At 46.1% G+C, this 23,626-nt stretch overlaps 1 protein-coding gene across 1 annotated transcript; it reads left to right on the forward strand.

The window, feature by feature from the left end:
• Positions 1 to 5,678: 5,678 nt before the first annotated feature.
• On the forward strand, positions 5,679 to 23,000 carry LOC119371892 (phosphatidate cytidylyltransferase, mitochondrial). The gene is made up of 9 exons (XM_037642347.2): positions 5,679 to 6,182; positions 7,040 to 7,222; positions 10,109 to 10,201; positions 11,506 to 11,653; positions 13,711 to 13,856; positions 15,844 to 16,009; positions 19,537 to 19,599; positions 20,708 to 20,782; positions 22,478 to 23,000. Exons 1-9 carry the CDS (start codon positions 5,865 to 5,867, stop codon positions 22,489 to 22,491), a joined length of 1,206 nt encoding a protein of 401 aa, XP_037498275.1. The 5' UTR covers positions 5,679 to 5,864; the 3' UTR covers positions 22,492 to 23,000.
• The last annotated feature ends 626 nt before the right edge of the window (positions 23,001 to 23,626 follow it).

Here is a 23,626-nt window from a genome sequence, read left to right on the forward strand (position 1 = left end):
ACAGCATACGCCGTGAAAGCCTTTGTGACGTAACGGCGAGCTGCTAAGGAAAGCTCAAAGCGGCGCCTCCATGTGACTCCTGTAGAGCACTGCACGGGTTCGGGCCTACCCAAGAACCCTGGCCCGGCCGGGCCGGGTAAAGTAGTTTTCCCGGCGTCAATAGTATCCCGGAGTCAACAGTGCTCTAGTAATCAAGAAATTGAGGTAAATGTAGGACACGATGTGCGCCACGAGTGGGATATTTTGGAAATGATCCCCATGACGTCAAGAGTCCAGAGTGACAATAGCCACTAGTAATCAAACTACTTGCAATAAAAAAAAAAAAGAACCTTCCGTGCATCACAAGACGTAATAAAAGGCTGCTTGTTCGTTTCTGTTTGATTCATGGAAAAAAAGGAACCTCGTGTACTTAGATTTATGTGCACGTTAAAGAACCCCAGCTGGTCGAAATTTTCGGAGCCCTCCACAACGGCTTATCTCATAATCATATCTTGGTTTTGGGACGTTAAACCCGAACAATTATTATTTAAAAAAAGAAGCTCTTGGCGTTGCCATGGGGAACGGCGCGAGGGGCTCAAAATTTCCGTTTCCGCCGAGTTTCGCGTCTCAGTTGTAGTTTCGGTATTGCGTACTGCTGCGTGTGCTTGGCTCTCGCTATTTTTGTACTGTTGATACTCTACTGCTGCTGCTGGCCAAGATAAGCTCCGTTACAGTTGACTATACAGTTTCAGAGAGGCCCGTGGCTGCGTCTTGGCAAGATTGATGGCCGCTGTTGCTCAAGAAGCCGTAGCGTCGGCGGCCGGGCAGTAAAGGCGGGCAGCGTTGGGCACGGTAACTGCTACGTCAGAAGACCCGCTCAGGCGGGTGATTTTGAAGTGCGCTTACGCCGTGCGGACCACTGCAAAATTTTCCTTCAAGATAAGCATTTCCTTGGCACGAAACAAGCACTACGAGGTTTCTGTAACGCTATTTCAACAATCAAAGTCGACTTAATATTTGCCTTTAGTGTCCCTTTAGAGAGACACTATAGAGTGAAACACCGAATCGGTTTAGACTGATAAACTGCACTCTGAGAACTCGAGCTTGTACCAAATGTCAGCTAACGTTGCCATTTGAAAGATATTTTCGATATCGCCTATATGGGTCATTTCTGAAGGGTATTCGGTGGCAGAATTCCAGCAACATGTGGATACCTATCTCCAAAATAACGAAAATATGGACGCCGATTCTGAAATGTACAGTTTTGTTTAACGGTTATGTATCAACATATGGTGGCCGCATGGGGTGCCTCACGAAAAAAAAAAAAATGATTGAGCCCTGTCATTATAAAAAAAAAAAAAAATGGGACGAAGACAGTCATGTGCGAGCCGCGGGGCTCTAGCGAGAGTTGCGGGTCGCGTGTTTGAGACCCCTTCGATATATAGTGCGAGAGCTACGTCATACTGACACAACAGCGTTGGAATGTGCAGGAATAGCAAAGGCACATAAAGCGTGGGGCAAAGTGTCTTCGTTTGACGAAACATATGGCTAGAAAAAAAGGCAATTACGAATTCCGTGCCGGGTGAGGTCCCTTTACCTCGAACCATATGTATCCAATGAGTAAGCGTCGAAAAGCTTATTCGCGCCTTTATTACCAAACTGGTAATGAACCCCGAAAATTGATCGAAATCGCTTGGTCCACCTCGTGCCGGTTTTACCCGCGTAGTTCAATGACCACCTTCTGCTAGCACACCATCTGTTAGCCGTGGGAGGAGGCCCCACTCACCGCTTGATCAGGTACAGATTGCGCTAACCACAAGGGACGGGCAAGCGATTCCCAGAGTGAACTGCATTCGGATATTAGGTTTCCTTCTTGAATGCAACGGCAGAAACACACAGGTTTTGGCCCGCATCACCTCCAAGACGGAGAACATGATTCGGCTTATTTTACGGGTTTCAAACCGCAGGGGAGGGCTGAGGGAAAGTAATCTCCTTCGGCTCTACCACGCGTTCCTCATGAGCCATATTATTTACGTCGCATCATCTCTAAATTGGTCTAAACGCGAGGAGGATAAACTCGACACTTTAATGCGGAAAAGTATTAAAAGGGTGCTAGGACTCCCCATGAGTACCGGCACGGACAGGCTCATGAACCTGGGCATGCACAACACCCTCTCGGAGGTGATTGAGGCACAGCAACTAGCTCAGGTCGCGCGGCTCTCCTCCACCAAGGCTGGGCAGCGTCTCCTACAGTCGCTTGGATGTCATCATACGGGCAGTGCGGAACAGAAGATATTTTATCACAAACAATGAAGGGTACTTATGAGGTGGAACCCTTCCCGCGTAATGTACATCCGCGGTACAATGTTGGCCGGCGAACGGCACGGGCCAAGTCTCTGCTTGACTTCGTAGCTAAATCCCCGGGAAAGGTGGCTTTCGTCGATGCGGCGCAGTATGGCCGCTCGGACAGCTTTGCGGCCGTGGTTGTTGATCATCGCGGTCGCGTACTAAACTCAGCTTCCGTTAGGAAGGTGTCTGCCTCCGTAGCAGAGCAGGTAGCGATAGCTCTAGCTATGAAGGACCCTTCGCGCCCTGAGATATTCACCGACTCTAGGGCTGCCCTCCGGGCCTTCGCTTCGGGTGTGGTCTCAAGAGAGGCTGCCGCTATTCTCAGTTCGAGGGCTGTAGGAGGCTTTCACACAATTACCTGGTTCCCGGCCCACATGGGCTCAGGGGTTCATCCGACAGTTCCCAACGTCAACGAACTTGCCCATAACCGTGCGCGAGAAATCACGTGCCGCGGCGGTGCGGGCGGGTCCGGAGGCGGCTTCACGGAGAGCTTCAGGGATCCACTTGGCACCTTCAACGAAGTTACTTCGCACTATCAACTGTCAAGGCGGCGATACCCCCTCCCGCATTCCAAGCTTACTAGGCCGCAGTCGTCGGTTCTCCGGATGCTGCAGGCAGGTTCCTTCCCGTCTCGCAGCACGTTTAGCCACTTTGCTGAAGGCATAAATCCAGGATGTCCTAGCTGTGGGGCGGATAATTGCACACTCGCTCATATGCTCTGGCAGTGCCCGGCGTTACTTAGCGAAAAGTTCAGCACAGAAGAGGACTGGGAGAGGGCTCTTAAAAGCAACGAGCTCTCAGTCCAGCTGTCGGCAGTCCAGGAGGCCTGCGAACGGGCGGAGGGCCACGGTCTTCCAGTACCGGCGTGGGCGCGGCCAGCAACTGCGGCGGACCCCCCTTCGGGGGTTGTCTGATCGGGGTTCTCCAGGACCAAATAAAGTTCATTTCATCATCATCATCGTTAGGAAGGCATACACCGTTATAATACGGAGAGAAAAAGAGCACGGTGCAAACCTTGCATACCATACACTGCTGAAAACTGCAAGGAGAAGCCCTCAAAGAGGAGTTTCATATATGGCATTGAAGAGTGGCACGACGTTCAAGAAGGAGAGCAATGAAGGGATGAGCTGGACAGCTATGTTCATTCTGCAGAGGTCCACAAAGATATTTTAAATTGCTCCAGTGGTACAGTGGTGATCCAGTGCACGGTAGAAGTTAAGAACAACGACTGTCGGCGCCTTCAGAATTCGCAAGGTAGATGTGCGCCCCTGCGGCTAGCGCAAGCAGTGCGAGAAACTTTAGCGCGGCAGGATATGTGATGCAACAGCGCATGGTGTACTTAAAGCCGGAATCTCTTGATAATTTCATTTTTTTTTTGCACAATTTTTTTGTGAAGAAATAAACTATAAACTATGCCACGAAAAACTTATAGACTGTACTAGCAGTGGTGTGATATTTGAAAATAATGCTATGACAAATAGTTCTTTTTTTCGTCCTTTTGGCTGTTTATACGTATTTCTAAAAGTACACGTGGTGCACACGGTTCATTATAATTTTTATCTATAGGTTTGTGTACTCAGAACAAGGTAATAAATTTGGCTTTCTTCCTTTATTCCTTTTTCTGTGAGAAGGTGCTACTATGCTGAAGACAGGTGCTACATATCCAGAAAGGTGCACGATCTGCAATAAAAACAAAGTGCAAGAGGGCGTTCTGTTCTCTGTCTGTCCTGTTTTTATTGCGCTCCCTATCAAAACTGAACTCATGCTGCAACTCACTTTCCTTGCCTACAATATTATCTGCTACAAAACGCCCTCGATAATCCCCACTGTATTTGCAGAAAAAAAAATATGTACACTATACAACTCCTCTGTTAATAACAAAACCTCCAAATAAACTAAAAGAAAAGAAAAATTGACGCGCATGGCTGGATCACAGCAGAGCTGCTGGGCACGTTCCAGGTTCTTTTGTTAACCATGTGTACAGAATTCTTGGGCGGTGATTGAGCGCGAGCCGGTTTGTGATGACGACGATCATTTTCTATCTACGACACACAGCAAACCTGGACCAAACAGCTGTGCTGTAAAACAACAAAAACAAAAGCAAGGGTTAGAATCGTAAACAAGGGGCGCGGTGTGTTGTAAGGTACAGGGGCGTAGCCAGAAATTTTTTTCGGGGGGGGGGGGGGGATGTTCCACATACCTTATGTATCTTCGTGCTTGCGTTTGTGTGCGTGTATATATACACATGCAACATTGAAAAATTTCGTGGTAGGGGGATCTCCTCCCTTAGCTCCCTTGGCGATTCGATAGGCTAAGGGAGCGTGCAAACAATGTAAAAAATGCGCGCGACGGAAAGGATTTTGAAGGTTTCCTAGCCAGCCATTGTATAACCTGTCAGAATTGCGCATCCGAGCTAAATACCACGTCCGTCATTAAGAAGAGCAAAACGCGAATCACCCGAGAAATCATAGAGGCAGAACGTATTTCCTATCTGGGGGAGAGTTGTGTAAGCGTGCCGTCCCTACAACTAACTGATAAAGGAGTGGCGTACCTACGAATGTGTAGTGGATGACGTCTGTATCGGACAGCATAAATATATGTGCAATTTTTCCTATAAAGGTTGTTGCGAGTTCAGCGCTCGTCGTCGTCGTTCAGTTCATGTTCCGTCCGTCCGTTTTTTTTTTTTTTTTTGCGCTACAGTGTGCCAGAAGCAGTAAGTAGATTATGACCCGCTCATCACTGCTGGAAACCGCTTTTGCTCGAGCGCGCGAAGAGCATATGGCAGTTAACACAAACTCGTGACCTAGCTAATTTTTTATTGTTTACATTGACACAAAGTTGATGTCGATGTCGCGAGGTGCTCCACTTCGCGCTCATTTGCATGGCACACACTTTAAAATAGATTGAAATATTTTCTAGGCTTAGCCGTTAGCATTTTGCATATCAAGCGCGTGTACGTCCGCACTCTATCTCACAACTTTCCTCACCTTTGAAATTTTGTGTCAGTACCCCTTAGGGTTGCGAAAATGCAGCAGTGCACGTCGTCCAGCTGCCGAATAAGAAAAAAAAAGTTGTGTTCGTTTATTTACGAAGCTCTGTTGCAGAGTCAGACAAAACATTACGCGCATTGTACGTATATACGTCCTGATCCAGACCTACAGATGCACGTTCACCGATTCAGTGAATTTTTCGCCACGCAACTTTACCAAAGTAGGCGGCCGAAACCACAGGTGTGTGTTCCATTTCCCAGCATGCACGATCTTGCACGTGCCAGCTCGTGGCAGATCGGTCCCTGCTTACTGCGAGAATCGCGCGTGTACGAACGAGGGGGCTTTCACTTATCAGACGGACATACGACATAGCGCCACGCCGCTTGAAGCGTCGCGCACCGATAAGCGTTCAGTCGCGCGGATATGTGTCAACGAGCGTCGGTGATCTGCGGCCTGCCCCACCTCGCCGGTCATTACGGTCAATCACGGTAACATTCATCACGATGCGATGCGACAGCGCGACCGCTGGCTCCCCGTTCGAAGCCGATGAATCTTGCCGCGATTCTCGATAGCTTCGCGTTCGCTATTGTCTTCCGCATCGCCGCATTCATGGCCAGGAAAAGAGGTCCCAAGCGAGTGAGAGAAATCAAAAGCTCTTCCGAGCCATTCGTGATTTCACCTTGCGCGGGATGCGAAGTGGCGCCGCTAGGGGGCCGCGAACCGCGCCTCAACATGGCGGCGTCCGCGAGAGTGGTCGAGCCAGCGTCATGGTCCAGAATGTTGAGCATATTCCCCGGGAAATTCTCGTTCGCCTTCTGCTACGGCTCGGCCGCGTTTCCCCAGAAGGGCGTCGCGCAAACGAAGGTAAGTTTCACACTTACACTAACCATGTAAAACTGTTCTCGAAACAAGTGCACTGCGCACATGCTTTCCTAGCGCAGGCTCGCAGCGCATCGCGACCTTTTTTTCCGGCTCTCAAACAATAGCCCGGGCACCGTTTCCTCGTCCCAGAGGCTGTCACGCTTCCGTATGGAGCCGGAAACAGCTGTGTACATCGGGTGTAATCGCGCGTTGCTCGCAGCGTGCCGTTTAGAGTCTCATTTAACGAGTGTGGGTTTAGCAGACGAACTTTAATGTTATATGTGAGCTGTTATCTCGAACCTAGCAGTTCACTCGCCCGTTAACAGCGCTTTGGTAAAGCACCTTGAACTTCCGGGAAGTCGTGTCTTCAGTAGCGACCCGTGTTGTGCTGTCTAGTTGCAGCAACGTGAAACACGAAACACTACCACAAACTGCTTCGTTCATTGAACTTTGATGACCCTTCGCGACGCCTCTCTGACCTTTCCCATTGCGTGCGATGCGCTGCCGTAATTTATACGCCGTACGTGTGTCTTCGACAGTGCGCCTAGTGGTTATGGTGCTCGACTGCTGACCCGAAGGTCGCTGGATCGAATCCCGGCCGCCGCATTTCGATGAAGGCGAAATGCTAGAGGCCCGTGTACTTAGATTTAGGCGCACGTTAAAGAACCCCAGGTGGTCGAAATTTCTGGAGCCCTCCACTATGGCGTTCCTCATAAACATATCCTGGTTTTGGGACGTAAAGCCCTACAGTTACGTTACCATACTCGTTCGTTTAAAGGCGGAAGCGTGTAATAGAGAGTGCGCAGTTGCGTTATTTATAGAAGGCCTCAAACTGGGTGTGTCGCCTTGTGACCTTGCAGAACAACATGCTGGACGTAATTCTTGCCGTGGACGACCCGCTGTCGTGGCACAGGGAAAACTTGAAAGAAAATTGGAGGCACTACTCCTTCCTGAGGTACGGCGGGCCGTACCTCGTCAACAGAGTGCAGAAGGACTTCGGCGCCTATGTTTACTACAACACGTTCGTGCCGTACGATGATGGGGTGAGTCTCAGTCATGTCATATGTAAGGGCATAGAAAACTATCTGCGCGGACTTTATGTGAGCACCCTGCATGTATTGGACTCTGCTGATTCTTTATACGCCAACATAGTACTTCTGATTATTTTTATCTTTTCTTATTCTTTTATTCGTTCTACTTTCTCTTGTTTTTGTATGTCTCTTCAAAACTACTAGCATGTTGATGTGATGGCTGGCTCTAAGGTAGCCTACCTTCCCATGTTTTCGTTTCATATATAAATAACAACAGTATTTTACCACATCACTGTCGAAGTATGTTGATGCACGCTTCACTGCAATCATCAATCCAGGAGCCACAGATGTGCTTTTACCTGGGGCATGAAGTTGCAACGGATCTGCAGGCTGCATTTGAAATCGGTGCTGTTGTAAATTTGCGCATTCGACTGATATGCCTCTACAAACCAATTGGTCTGGACATGACGTCATGGACGCACAACATGGCTCCAACATGGTGGCTTAGATGACGTCAAGGCAGTATAATCACGCGGCGGTTAGCCTGCTTCAGTGCGATAATGACGGCGCTGGAATGTTATTGGGCATCTATGCAAGAATAACAAAGGAACCAGCACGCCATGTACCGATAACACTAATGTGACATCACAAAGTTCGCATCCCACCATGTTGGTGCTCCAACGTGGTTGATTCAGTGAGGTCAGTGCAAGCCATCTATAGCACGAGAGAACAGGCATACGGACAGATTCAATAAACAAGTTTATGCAATTATCAGATGGAATCATTGTGGGTTCATTTGTAAAAGCAGCACTAGCACTGCTTTTACAAATGCAATAAAAGCAGTGCCAGCGCCGCTTCTACAAATGAACCCACAATGATCCTGTCTGATGATTGCATGAACTTCTTTATTGAATCGGTCCGTGTGCCTGCTCTCTTGTGCTATTGCTTTCTAGAGGCATATCAGTCGAATGCACAAGTTTAGAACAGCACTGATTTCAAATGCAGCCTGCAGATCTGTGGCAACTTCAAGTCTAGCATACACGTGAGGTAAAAGCACACCCGTAGATCCTGAACTGATGATTGCAATGAAGCGTGCATGCAGATTTTATCTTTTCTTTTTTTCGGTTTTTCATGCTTACTGAGCTGCTCATACGAAATGCGTTGCTTTTCATCGTGCCTTGTGAACGTGTTCTACATCACTGCCTGTAGGCAGGTTTCACGTCATGCCACGGATGTATCTTCTCATGGTGCTAGTACCCAATGATGGCTGCCACGGGGACATCAGGACACAATGTCATCACGCATGCATCACCTTGAACTTGGCGGGGGCATTTTTTGAGCAGATTATCGCTGTTATCACTGTGATCTCAAAGCAAGACATTCCTGTTGTGCTGTCACGTTTCTTGCTAATGCAGCTTTTCGGCACTCTAGTACCCAAAGATGGCAGTGACGATGACAACCATGCAAACTATTCGTTTAAGGGTCATATGTGGCAGTGGTTATCGGAATTGTTAATCCATCTAATGGTAGAGCGGCACTGTTCTGAGCCATGTTGATGACTTTTATCGATCTTCCCTTTAAAAAAAATTGGGGCTGGGTATGCCAAAGTTGTTTGCAATTTCAGGCCTGCAGTGCTTAGAAAGTTCTGCTACAATGTTTTTCATGTGCCCATGATTCTGTTGTCTGTTGAAAAGATTTTCAGTACTGGGAATGTTCACTTAGCTGGAATGTCGCTTATATGGATAGGATTAATGGTACAGAAAAGTTGAATTGTTGTTTGTACCAAGCAATGACATTGTTCAATATGCTTGTGTGTCGTATGTTAATAGAAAAACTAAGAATGCAGGCCCTTTAAATGCCCCTTAAAAAAGCAGACGACCTAAATAAGCCTACAGTTTGACTTTGCACTGTTCCAAGGAAGGTAGATTAATCTTTAAAAATTGAGGGGTACTTCCCTTACCGAGAAAATGGGGGCGAGTGAAACTTGGCATGTGTGTTCCTGATCTACTACTTTTCTTTCTATCTGTCGCCTTGCACAATGCTCCCTCCTAACATTTTCCTTCCTCCATGCGGGGACTTGGATTTTCATCCACGTGTTTAGCCGCACAACACTTCAGTTGCGACAGGCAACGACGGTCATGCATTTATATCCAGGCAACAATGAAATTCAGCAACGTAAAATGACAAGTCGCCTCCATAAAAGATCAAATTATCGCATCAGAAATGGCTGATCGTCGTCAAGTCCACGATCGAGAGAGCATCAGTTGTCGGAGAACGGTGCATGCAAATACGAATGTGACCGGCGCACCTTTGAAGGCCACATTTCCATACGCACACACTGGTGCTGGGTTTTTCGCATAGAACACCGCCACCACTGAAATCTTTAACTCATAACAAACTTCACTTGCAAATGACGACCAAGCATGTAATTGGAGGAAGTGTGAGCATATCTTTATCCTTGTCAGAGAGTTGATGATGCTCCCTTGAAAGACAAGCCACATTTGTTCTGGTCGTTATGCGTACTGCTTCCATTTAGGTGTATATAATCAGAAACAATGCTAAGAGACATATTTTCTGCCCAGACTGAGACTATTATAGCAGGCTGCTGTCTAGAAAATTGATTCCATGAGATAGCCTGATGCAAATGGAAAAGTAAACGACTGTTACATTTAATGATTCACGGTTATTTTCATTTTTGTGATTGAAAAAAAAAAGTGAGTGGTGTGTTCCATGTGCCCCTATTACATGTCTCACTATCCTGAGCATGTGCCTCTGTTTTTGCCCTTGTTGCTAGAGTAATGCAGCTGTGATTGTCTATAATGACATTCACATGGCTTGCTTGGTTCATATCATGGCCTGTGCTGATGACTGTGCACATACATTATCGCTTGCTTGCAGCTCATGAAGTATGGTGTCATCAGCACAGACCGGCTTATCACGGACCTGCTGGACTGGGAGACGCTCTACTTAAGCGGCCGATTACATAAACCGGTGAGTGCTGTCTTCCTAGGTGAAGTGCCACCATGCTGTGATTTTCGAAAAAACTAGTCTTCTTTTCTGGCTTGGGGGGCAAAGATGATGCTGTCTCGAGAGAGGCAGTTAACATTTGGCACACTTCTCTATCAACTACTGAGCATGGCATAGCAGTTGCTACGAGAACTAGAAATGTCAAGGTAAACAGCACAGTGTTGCAATGTCTTTGAGCTGTTCCTATTGCAGAGCTGCATTGAACACCAGGCAATGCACATAGTATGAACATTCTTGATCAGTGTGCATTTGTTGCAGCACAGATAGAATCGCACATGTCTAGAGTAGTCGAGCGGCCGGCTGCAGACTGCAAAAGCGCTGCTTACCGGCAGTTGCTGGGTTCGAGATGTCTTGGATCCAAGCGGCAAAAGTCTGCATGCGGCATGGCTGCTCGCGGCCATTATTTCTGTTATCGGCCTGTAGATTTTTTTCACGAACGAGGGTGGGCGGGATCTGCGCTTATTCGCTGCCTGCTTCGTCGTGTGCAGCCACTGCCGCAGCTGATAAAAGAGCAAAAAACGAAACACGATTCCCCTAATAGATTCGTATCTTTTTTGAAGTCGAAAGACTGGCAGCGTTTAAGCTATTCATTTTTGCATTTTAGCTTACGAAAAAGCACAGCAACTTGAGAAGACTCTTAACGCAACATATAGAATAAATGGTAAAATGCCAGAAACAGTAAAGAGAAGCTTAACCTTATGGGACACACATTAAAAGCATGAAGTTGTTTATCTTGGAAGGGTGTTTATCGAACGACGCCGGGTAGCAGGCAGAAAGCAGGCATAGAGAAGAACAGTCCAGCACTGCATCAATAATGCAAAGCCATGTTTTTTTCTTTCTTTTTTTAGAAATTATCGCATATGTGGACACAAATAAAGTGAATGTTATTGTACCTTACGGAGCTTTGAATTAGAACACCAATTTGGGAATATAACTTGCCAATAATACCACTAAGCTTTGCAACAATTTCAAATAGGTTATTAATCGTATAAGTGAAACTGATGTCCGGATATATCCTCCCAAGATTAATGGGGTTGAGGAATGTCTACGTTTGCAACTGCCTCTAGTCTACAGCTAGGACCACGTTGAGTTTGAGGGGGCGGACGTGCCTCACGATCATATCGAGGCTTTGGCACGTAAAACCCCAGAAATGATTAATTGTGAGTCTTTTATTTTTTGTCTGCCCATACAAAATGGCCTCTAACATACTCAGAAGCCCTACTATGTGAGACGAGCTTGCTATCATTCCGCTATGGCTTACTTCGTAGGTTCGGATCCTACAGGAGCCGACGCCCGAGATCAAGCGCGCCATGAGCCTCAACTACATGACGGCCATACACACAGCGCTGCTCATGTTGCCGGACGTGTTCACCGAGGAGGAGCTGTACCTCAAAATTGCGGGGCTCTCCTACGTAGGTATGCTTGCATCCTTGCTAGATATGCAATACATAGTGCAGTGCATAGTGCCTCCTCAGTGCATGCAAGCACTTGTTAACCCTCTGACTGACTGACCCTCCCAAACTTTGTTGACTGCAGCTGCTGATGATTTCTGAAACGTACAAAACTTTCCTCACTACACACAATACTGAGTTTGTCTGACTAGAACTGCGGTATATATTGTGAATTCTTTTGTTTCGGTGATTCCAGGTTTTAGTTGCGGTTTAAAGGGGCCCTGCAACACTTTTCCAAGTAATCATCGAATGGCTTCATTCAAGGAGTTTCTTGCTTCAGGAATCGACTGCCACGAAAATTTTTAGAATCCGTTAAGTGCCAGTGGACAGGGATTCGTCACATGCTTTAAGTGCATTCTCTCTTTTTTCGTGCCAGCGAGTGTGCTGAAAGCTGCACAGAGGGAGGGGAGGGGGGGATGACAAAGGGGGCAAGAAGCGCACGTCATGACCTTGAGCATTTTCTTTTCTTTTCTTTTTTTCTTCAAACACGTGGCTTACGTTCAGTGTGATCGCGAGCGCGCGTGGACGTCGCGCCATCCTGTGGCGGCCTTGATAACTGTGCAGCTCACGACGCTCAAATCAGCCAATGGCCATGGTCTTTGGGTTTATGGAGCGGACATTTGGGTTTATGGCATCATTTGTCGAGAGAAGAGGGAGTGATTTCTAGCTGCCTTTGAGAATTAATTGTAAATTCCAGGCCGCTTAATGCACTATAATGTTAGGCTCACATCTTCTCAGGAGCCTCAACTATCGATCGACAGCGTTTTCTGAGCATGCTGAAAAAGTGTTGCAGGGCCCCTTTAAGGCAAAATGTTCCTTAATTGTATTCTGTCGAATTTTCCCGTTTCCCGTAGATATGTTTGTTTCTTTTCACAACTTTTCAGTTCAATCCCATGTGTACGGCATATTTTGTATGATTTGTGCACTACGTACGGCCTGTGGGCCAAATTGTTGTACGTAGGAGCAGAAGCCTTTGTCAGGCCACATGGCTTTTAGCTTCTGCTTTCTTTCTGTTGTAAACAGGAAAAATAAAATTCATTTGCTCATTCTTGCTAAACACCTCGAAATTTTAAGAGGGTGACGAATTGGGCGAGTTGGAAAATGCTCATGATGGTTAGCGCAAACGGAACACGGACGGAGAGAAGAAAACGACGACACCTCGAAATGGGACAGCATATATTAATGAGTAACCTTAACTTATCACCTTACATGTATAGCCACGTGTGCTGTTCCATACAATTATTAAACCTAATATATATGCAGTAAATAAGAGAGCATGATTCTGAGATACAGTGTGAGTAATATTTGATGGCTAGAAATCATTCGGAGCATGAGCTTGTAAAATTAAATCCCAGGCCACGTAAGTGGCATTGTTTTAAAACTGCGAAGTACAACGTTTTGGTCTGCTGAAAACAGGTTCAGTTAATGTAGACGGGGGGCAGCCTCCATGAAAAATTATCAGTGGTTCAGGTGCGAGTGTGTGCACACAAGAGCCTCGCAAAACTCTGCTCTTGCTGCATGACAAGAGCAAGCAAAAAAAAATAAGAAGGCAGCGGTACTGTTGTTCATCAGAAATGATACAAAACATGAAATTTTATGTGCCAGCACAGAGCTTATACATTGCCTCCAATACTGGGGATCACCAACGGCGTGCTCGACATCTTGGAGACCAGTATTTTATGGATCCATGTCGTATCTGCTGACCGTCCGACACCCACATCATCTGCTAAGGTGCTTCTGAAAAGCTGCATGAGAACTACAGCAATGACCTGCCCCCTGTTTAGCTTGTTGGGTACCATTGCTTCGGTCACTGCCTATGCTGCTTTGGGATGTGAAGCCCAAGTGGCTGTTAAAGGTAGTGAATAAGGCTGCAGTAGTTTTCAAAGTTAGAAGTGCAGTAAATAAGCAAATCTATGCAATAACCCTCATTCCCTTGCTGTATGAACGATCGCAGCACCAGAGTTAACCTTTGGTAGTTTTTGTAGCAAAGTATGCACGAGTGTGATTCTTCCTTCTGTGCAGGTGACTTCCGGATGATCGTCGGCGAGGACAAGAACAAGGTGGCCAACATTGTCGGCGCCCAGTTGGGCGAATTCCGCAAGCTCTACAGCCCGTACTTGAAGCTCATCAAGATGGTCTCATGGAACGAATCCACACAGACGTTCGAGGTAACCGGCACCACGCCTTCCTGCTTTCAAACCTCCGTGTGTGCTAGTGATACTCATGCTTGACTACCTTCGAGACGAGGCGTAAAGTCATCCCAAGTACACATGAAAAGAGGAAAGAAAGAAATTGGCACACTTACCTATACCTTCAGCTGTAAACTCACTGCAAAAGCAGCAGACCATCACTGCAAACACTGTCATCTTCCTGAGAGCTTCGCTTCTGCTCTGATAACTATTATACGGAAGTTCAAGGCAAATTTTCGCCATAAGTGCCACAGTCCTGATTACGGTGCAGGGATGTAGGCGAGATATTATTTAGAAAAGGGGTGGGAGGTTCGGCACTTACCATGTGTGCATGTGTGTGTGTAACACATATATACAATGGCTCTAAAAACATTTCGCAAGAGAATTTGCTGCCCCTCTCCCCCCTATTGCTGCATACCTTAGCGTCCCTGCTGCTGCTTTTTAGCTTAACTCCAGCAGTACACTGCTGGAGTTAAGCATCCGCATTTTGACCATAGCAATGATGGATTTATTTTCTGCACTTTCTTCAGTGTTCAAGTGGCAAACCTACGCCTCTGGTGATGACTACAACAGCTGTTGACAGCGTAGTGGAAACTACAGGTCGACAAACACAGCCGTCCCATTTTCCAGCTTTTAGCTGCTGTCGTAGTAAAATCTTTCTACCGATGCTTTACAATCACTACATTTCAAGATTAGAACTGTGTTTCCTATCACATTAAAGGGGCCCTGCAACACATTTTCAGCATGGTCAGAGTATGCTGCCTATCAGTAGTTGAGGCTACTGAAAACACTTGAGCCAAACATTATAGCACAGCACACGGCCTGAAATTGACAATTAATTCTCAAAGTCAGCTAGAAATCGCTCCCTCTTCTCTTTACAAATGATGCCACATACCCGAATTACTGTGCCATATATACCCAAGTCCATGGCTGTTGGCTGATTTGAGCATTGCGAGCTGCATAGTTACCGTGGCCGCCGCGGGATGTCACCACGAGCCCGCACGCGCTCTCGCGATCACGCTGAAAGTAAGCTGCACACGAAGAAAAAAACAGAAAAGAAACTGCTCAAGGTCGTGACATGCGCTGACGAAGGGACGCACCTCCTTGCCACCTTGTCATCCCCCACCCTGCGTAGCTTTCAGCATGCTCGCTGGTACGTAAAGAGAGAGAAAGCGCTTATAGCATGCGGCAAATCCCTTTAACTCCGTTCGTACCTGACAGATTCTAAAAATTTTCATGGCAGTCGATTCGTGAGGCAATAAGCTCTTTTAATGAAGCCATTAGACAATTATACTTGGAAAAGTGTTGCAGGGCCCCTTTAACCATTACTGATGACAAGCTTTCTCATTGAATGGTAATTAACAACCTCTTATCAGCTGCCGTAAACAGAACTCTCTGTTTGCAGTCAAACCTTGTCTGACAAAAAAAGAAAATTTGTTATAAATGTGTATTCTTAACATTGTATTAAAGGCGAGGTTATTCGTCATTCAGTTCATTATAAGCGATAATTCATTATATCCATTTTTGTTAGTCGAGGTTTGACTGCATTGGTGTAGTTCATGTGTTTGCAATTATACTCCCCTCTCTAGTGCAGCATGAATGTGAAAGTAACACAAATAATAAATATGGATTTGCTGATAAGATAAACATTTCGTCAGTTCCCAGAGATTTAGAGAACGCTATCTTCCTGTTTGTTTTGTGAATGCCTGCTGCATTTTAGCTCTGCTAACTGTATCATATGCAGCTGAGCCCATTTATAGGAGACCCTGATGTAAAAGCCGATTGGGTATAAGGGATGCCAGTGTACCTGCATCGAGATATGGATTGATCAGAAAATGAAAACCTTGTACGCTGCTTATAACAGAGGCCTCATATAAGGGACAAGAACTGCTCCCCGGCGTGTGCCTTTTATAAAGGGATTGAACTGTTGACCATAGTGTTATAGCTGTATTGTTTCACCTCGCAGCAAGAGCCGGGCCCCGATGCTAAGCTGCACCACCTGAACCTGCTGCCCAAGTCCCTGCAGTCCCACCTGCTCAAAGTGTGGAACAAGGACGGCAGGCACCGGGACCTGGAGGACGTCCTCCAGGCCATCGGGAATGACCCCCACTGCAGCGGGTTCATCGAGGAGGGTACGTAGGATGATGCCACACCAGGAACCCTGACTTATGAAATAAACTTGCTAAGTTAGACACAAGCTAATCAGTCCAACAGACCAGGTAAAGCATAGGGGACGCTAACTGTTGTCTTTTAACGGCTGTGTAGTAATTGTGATGTAAATTTGAATGAATTAAAGTGGACCGTACATCACCCTGCCCGTCAGTGGAATGTGAACCCACAACCTTCGAATTACGATTCCGATGCTCTACCAATTGAGCTACGATGGAAGGCACTTCCCCGTCCACTTAGTTGGGTGTTTATGTGTGTGTGAGTGTTAGCCAGCATGCTCGTTGCCAAGGTGGCGAGTGTGGAATACCCTTCTTGCCAGAGGGTGTCACGTGGCCCATGATCTTAGCACAAGATGGCAGCTGATCAATAAACCCTTGAATGCTAACCTAACGCATTAAGTCTCCCTAGGCAAGGCCCTTGCTATGAATGAATGAAAGAGAGATCGTTTTTTCGAGGGGCTCATTTCCTTGTTAGACACAACCAAATAAATCCAACAGACAATTACGCCAGGGAAAGCATAGGGACCAGTAATTTTTTCTCTTTTAACTGTAGTGTAGTAATTAACTTGCCTTTTGTGCACTGCCTCATCAATAGTATGTATGTGAAACAATGCTTAAACCCGTGTTCAGGAGTGCGTGTTCAAGTCCAATTGCTACAAACTTTTATGCTGCATAAATGATACCACAAATTTTATGCTGCATTTCTGATACCACAGATATGTAGGAGCCTCCATGCAAAATTTGATGCTTGAAATACACGTGGAACTTTCAAGAGAAGCTTTGGAGACATGGCGGTTTCTCATAGCTAGCTTCTAATGCTCCTCTCTGTTTCCCTTGCCTTCCTCTGAACAAGAATATACTGCACCATCAATGGTCTGCATGAAATCCATGTGCAAATTTTTGCAGCACTCGCGTATTGTTGCGAGTTTGACTGTATTGCAGTAGTCTGTAACCACGGAGACTGCAGCATCTCCTTGCTATACCCAGGTATTGTCACGTGGTTGTGACTGTGAAAAAGGCTGCAGCAAGACTGGGAAATAAGCAAATCTTTATTTGGGCAAACTTGTGCCCGGAACATGAAAAGTCAAGGTACTAGTACAGCATAGACTGCTTATAACGTAAGTCGCCGGAGTCGCGAATATCTGCACTATAACCAAAACAACATTTTTGAAAGGTTGCACGTGTGCAAAACATGACCAACGGGTAGGAGCGTGATTCCGAATATCGAGGCATGCGACTGGGACGTAAGTTTGCGTCTGCTTACATTTGGAAATGTTGAACGGTTAGTGTCTGTGGACCTGCGGTGCCGACATAACGAACGCGGCAAAAATGCACCGTCACGGGAAGTCACCGTGGTAGCACACTGCGCGTGCGCCATGTCGAAAACAGTGGCGACCACAAACCACCACTCGAGTGTTTCACACGCGCGCCCGCGTTTTTCTTAAAGATGTAAGTAACCCCTTCTAAATGCAACAATAGCAAAATGTTTCATTGACTCGGCACCAAACCGCAACTTCTGTAGTCCGCGGCTGCCGACATGGCAGCTAGCGCTTGTTAGGCCTAGCGTGCGCGTTGCAACTTGGCATGCCGTCGTGAGGAGCTTGCCCCAGACAACACAAAGATCGGGCGTAGAAGAGATCGCACTCGTGAGCTAAACCGAGGGCATCACGCGTGAAACGAAGTTTCGGTTTGTGGTCGGGAGAACAGCTGACACAACTATCCTGAAAAAGTCTTTCAAGCTTGTAAGTCCGCCTGTTGGTGGCAAAGGCGAAAGCTCAATCGCGTCTCAAAGCATTGTTACTTGCGGGGTAATTGAGGGTGCACGCGCGATATCTGTGCTCTATGACGAAGCAACTATTTTCCCGACGGAGACAAGCAGTGGTGACCCGCTCTTGATGCGGACGCGGGCGTCTGTACGTAGTGGAGCGCACATGTCAAGTGGCCGAAGTAAAGGGGGCAAAGGCTTCTCCGTCGGCCACGCAACCGCTCCCCCTCCTCACACCACGCACCCGTGCCGGCCTGCTGCCTCCGACAGCCATCCTTTTTTTTTCCCTGCTCCTTGTTCGTTCGTTCCGCGTCCCCTGCTCCTTCGTAACGCCGTCGCCGCTCTCTCCCCCGTAGGCGCATCTCCACTGAGAAGCACGCTCACTCCCTCGCATTTCTGAGAACGTTCCGGCAGCCGCATTATAACTGGTCTTTCATCTCAGGGGACTGCACAATAAGCGGTATGTGTATACATGGAGTGCTATGGGAGGGTAAACGGGAGTCAGAAAAAACCGCGTTATAGCCGGTACTGCAATGTAAGCGGTTACGTTATAAGTGGTCTGAGCTGTACAAGCAATTGACGTCGTACACCGATAGCGGTGAACAGGGCGTTGGCTGTTGGTAAACTGATCATCGGTGGAGCGCGTCGTCTTTTATACATCACAAATTGAACGTTCCAGCATTATCGCAGGTGCTCATGTAAGCTCTGGAATAAACTTGACTATTTGCGTCCTGCACATAATCTTCACAGAATGACCTCAAACAATAGCGAAGCTTCCCAACTAATGTGGTGCAGTCTGCGCCAAGTGTTGCTAAGAGTTCTTGTGGGTGAAACCCGAATACATCAAAATAAAGCAAAAAAATCGCAGGGTCCCTTGTGCATTCACCTAAGACGACTTGAAGGCGAAAGCCATCTTCCTTTTTTTCTCAGTCGATGTATTAGGGAGCCTACATGAACGGCCGGTCATGTAGGCTCCCTAAATGTATTTATCCTGCTCCGTCACCCTCCAAAAGCTTTGTGCACCTAGCGTGGTTTCGCACTGCCTCCAGGATCGGAGGCACCTCACCTGGTTTTGCACTGCCTCCGTGATCAGCCCACTTTTGACCAAGCTACAATGTCATGTGATGACGGTGTAGGCTTATGCCACAAAAGCGAAGGAACGAGACGGCTGAACCAGAATCGACGCCAGCAGGGAACACGAGCCGTGGCTTCACTTGCCACTGCGAAGCACAGTCTTTATTTTCTTCTCTTGAGGTCTGCGCACTCTCCGGTTTTGTTCGCCACCCAAAGGAGGGCACTACAATGGCATTATGTGGCGTTACATCACATGACATCACAAATTTTTGCGACTGTGACCTCATGATGACGTCATATGGTGACGTCATCACGTGATGATGAATTTTTGCGTCACTCATCCTCGACGCCACAGGATGCGAGATGCTGCAGACGCGGGACGCCGATGGTCAAATTTCGTGTTTAGTCAGGCACTTAAGGCTTTTGCCTTAAACGTGCATGGGAATGTTGTGTGTGGATTTACACTTAAAATGCTACTGTGGTAGTACTACCTCTGTCTTTCAGAATCCGCATCGGGTTTTTCAGCATTGTATTTCTTGTTGGTCATGTAACAAGGAGGTATTTACTGCTGGTGAAAACATGTCACAATGAAATGTGTATGCAACGAACGTCATGCAAACAGTATCAGCTCTTTTTCATTTTCCTTTGACAGCTGTAGCAAGCATCGTGTGGCGGTCAAGTTGGGGCCAAACTGCCAAGGGCATTATCACAGCTGGTAAGCAGATCCCGAGCCCCTTATCATGGCACTGCGAGCAGACCATGTGGGTGGCCGATCGGTCAGATCAAGTGGCATAAGAAATGCGATCGGCCAGCTGAAATGCTGGTGCTAGGTAGAAATTTGATGCTAGTTCGAAGCATGTGTGTTTCCACTTGCTATTTAGAAAAATTGCATGTGTGTGTGCATTAAGCGCACCTTTTGTTACGTCCCCGTGCAATTTTATTATGCATGCTATTTTTGGGATTTAATCTATCTATGCTTTTACTTTCACATCAAAGTTACGTGCAATACGAATGTGCCACTAATCTTGCTTGTTCTCGAAGTCTTTTTGTCCATCTTTCAAGAAAGATTACATTGCATTTTTAATATAAGCACACCTTCAACACAGTAATGTTTATGAAGTTTCTTTCTTTTTTTTTTGCAAAGAAGTCGTCAAAATATGCAGAAATACTGTAAGATTTTGTGGCTACTGGTTTCATTTGTCTCGCAGTCTCAGTGTGAAAATTTAAAACTGTGCAGCCTCTGTTCTCTTATCACTGGCCCCTTTTATGGCAGAAGCAAACAAAAAGCACTGCACTTTTACAAAATGTGTGCAAGTTTATGGGAACAGATCTAACGTTGCTCTCTTAGTAATCCTGTTCTGCTGGCTTCATGCTTGAAGGATATGCTACATTAATGTTTGGTTCATCCCGAACAATACAAGTTACTTTTACACATCCTTGCTTGTTTTCAGGACAGTGATTCACATCGTTTTTGTACAGGCGGGTCCACTGTTAAAGGGAATACTTGCATTTCGGGTAGGTCCGGATTTCGCTCTCCTGCAAAAGCATAGTGGCTTAGATCTGCATATCACTACTGGTGGTTGACAGTTCCGAACCCCTATGATAGACCAGTAAGGTGCACGAACAATCTTTGCACATCCACGAGCTGTTAGGGGGCCAACAAAATGAAAGTTGCTCATTCGAGTGTTCCCTTTAACAGTGGACAGTACTGTACATCTATGCTTGCATTTAGGACAGTGATAATTTTTAATAGTATTGCACGTAATTTCTTGCCTTTAGAACATTGATAACTGTTCCTCTTGTACATCTTTGCTTGCCTTTAGGCCTGTGGAGTGCAATCCATTACGGGAGCAAGAAAGTCATCAAAATGCTGAAAAGCTTGACCACAACGCAACCAAGTAAGCCATGTGCCTGTACAGTGTTTTCCTGTACCTCCGTGAACCGAACGGGGGAAAAAAGTTATCTCAAAAGGAAGCTTTGGGTCAACTCTGTTTCCCGTATTCAGTTAGTATGTAGTGAGCTTGGATGTGTACTCCCTAGACGACTGTCAAACCAATTCGTAGGAAATTTCTCGCATTCGAGATAGAGCCATCCAAGTACTCTCTGATAATATGTCCTTACTTTAATTTTAAAGCAAACATTGCCAGAAAATCTACAGTTTCAAGAGATATCGAAATCCCATACATTGTAGGAAAGGGTCAAGCAGTTTTGGTCTGTTTGTACTTCACTTCTCTTGCCATAGGTACACTCAAACCTCATTATAACAAAGCCACATCTGCCATGAAAATAACTTCGTTATATCCGAAAATTCGTTATAAACGTTTATTTGTAACGCAGTATATATGACAAGGCTATTCTTCACTTCGTTATAACCGATAATTCGTTATATCCGTGTTCATTATATCGAGGCTTGAGTGTAAATAATTTTGTTGGGCTAAGTCTTCTGCTCCTGACAGTGAATAACTTGGGAAGTTTTGAGATTAAATGCTGCAAACCTTATCAGTATTACTTCACAGAATCTCGAACAGCACCCACCATACTTGCAGTTGTCCTGATGCATGTTGTTAGATGACGCAGGTTCGATTGCCGACTACTACTGCAGCTGCTTTCCAGTTGGTGTAGAATGCAGAGAGATCTTGTGTAATTAGATTTATGCTTGGGGCATGTAAAAGATTCTCAGGTAGTTGAAACTAACTTAAATCTCCCCCCCCTCCCTCCGCCCCTGCCCACTTGCCAGGGTTTTTCTGGTGACCTGTGAGACATGTTAAATTTGACTTTCAATTTAATGCTCGACTAAACAATTTCTTTAGTTTGGGTACATACTTACATAACGATGCTTGAGCTAAAGCTCCCTTTAAGCCCAATTTCAGCAAAATTTCAGGCCACATAAGAAAAGCCTTATTTCAGGTAGTGTTAGGTACAAAAGAGAAGCCCCTATGCTTGAAATATGAGCAGATGCATCATGGAAAGCTTGCAAGCATTTATTTCTCTTACTGAAACTTTAAAAAAAAAATGTCACCATTACCACTGAGCAGAAGTGATGTGTGACTTGAAACACTCAACTCCTCAGCGTGACCTCAAAGATTTCACATTGTGCACAGCTGCCCAGAGCACGCATAAAATCTAGATGTGTGATGGGACTTGTCATATCCTCAAAGCACTAGGCGCATGCATCTGCACAGGTACTGCTTAAAAGCTACTTACAAGAACGCAAGACAATCACGCGCAAGCCCTGCGGCATTGCCGAATTTGCTTTATTAGCGTGCTATATGTATGCTACTAACTTAGCAAACCAGATATCAATCGCATCCTTCAAAAGAATCCCCTGTAGTCACTAGCACGCTGTTGCCAGACACCAGCCTAAGAGGGTTAGGATAAGCGCACAGCTAAGTCATTCTATGTGTGTCGTAGGCAGGGCATTCTTAGTGTATATTTACATAATTCCAGCTATGTTGGTTTTAAGAGCGTGGATAATTGGGCACTGTGTGCATCTTCTTCTGTGTGTTCTGTCATACTTTTTTTCCACCGTTTCTTGAGCCATGTTGGTTTTACTTCTAACCCTAAGACCCTCTCCTGCTTTCTTGTGCTTTCAGGTTTGAAGACGTAACGGTTCTCCACGGACATGCGTGCGCCTCGGTTGTTTTTTTCCAGTTTTCGTTCGGAGCACCGACGGGCACGTACGAGATCGTTACAGCGTGTTGGCCGTTCATCGCCGCATTAGTCGTTGTTGTGTTATGTTTGCCCACACAGCTGTGATAGTGTGTATACTTGGAACATAGTCACGCCATCAGCCCGTCACAGAGACACTGCCATATAATGGGACATCTCTCCACGTTTCATTGCTTTTGCATGTACAGCGAATGATTTGGTCATTTTAAAAGATTAGCCTTTGAAACAAGAGGGCACAATTTTGCACGCGCTATACTTTAAAGATTAAAGTAGTTTTACATAGGCGAGCAAGTTGTGCTCAGGTTGTAGATAGTTCAAGCCCTGGAATCGTGCACGCTGTGCTTATCTTACACGGATGTCTTCTGACGTTTTGGGTGAGAAGATTGAAGAGATTAGTAACTTATTTTGTGCACGCTGGGCTAAGAATAAAGTCTCACTGATTACAGATTCAGTTGTGCATTCCTTCTTTAAAAAAAAGCGTGTCATCCTGTGGACATTTCATGTTTCGTGTCTACAAGGTCATAGTTTTAAGCTCGTCTGTCATGGTGGAACAGTGGTTACGGTGCTCGGCTGCTGATCGATAAGCTGTGGATTTGATCACGACTGCTGTGGTCGCATGCTAGATGCCCATGTACTGTGCGATGTCAGTGCATGTTAAAGAATGCCAGATGGTTGAAATTTCCGGAACTCTCCACAGTGGCGTGCCTCATAATCATATCATGGTCTCGGCACATAAAACCCCAGATATCGTTGCAGTGTGAACAGTGTTATACCAACACCTCTCACCCTGGATCAAAATGTAAGTCGGTCAGAGTAGCAGATGCAATGCTGTGAGATTAAGATCATACAAGTGTGCCCTGTCCAGCTTGTCATACTGATTGCAAAGAGTGTGGCTCTACTTTTTTTTTCTCTTGTACTAAAGACCTCGAATCACTCTGGGAGTATAGTTTATGAACGTTACTCGGAAAATTCCGAACTTCAGGTTGCAAGACGACAAAAACCCCAATTTCTTTCCAGCTGTCCTTTTCTAAAATCGCACTTGATTTTTCGTCATCCTCTCCCTGTTGATTACT

Source organism: Rhipicephalus sanguineus, chromosome 10, assembly GCF_013339695.2.
Source record: "Rhipicephalus sanguineus isolate Rsan-2018 chromosome 10, BIME_Rsan_1.4, whole genome shotgun sequence".
NCBI lineage: Eukaryota > Metazoa > Arthropoda > Arachnida > Ixodida > Ixodidae > Rhipicephalus > Rhipicephalus sanguineus.

What these genes read in the sequence shown, in the direction of transcription:
- LOC119371892 (XM_037642347.2), top strand. Translation starts at nt 5,865, where the DNA reads ATGAATCTTGCCGCGATTCTCGATAGCTTCGCGTTCGCTATTGTCTTC. An exon ending in AGGGCGTCGCGCAAACGAAG is followed by an intron (nt 6,183 to 7,039) that starts GTAAGTTTCACA and finishes GTGACCTTGCAG; the next exon opens with AACAACATGCTGGACGTAAT. An exon ending in TGCGGGGCTCTCCTACGTAG is followed by an intron (nt 11,654 to 13,710) that starts GTATGCTTGCAT and finishes CCTTCTGTGCAG; the next exon opens with GTGACTTCCGGATGATCGTC.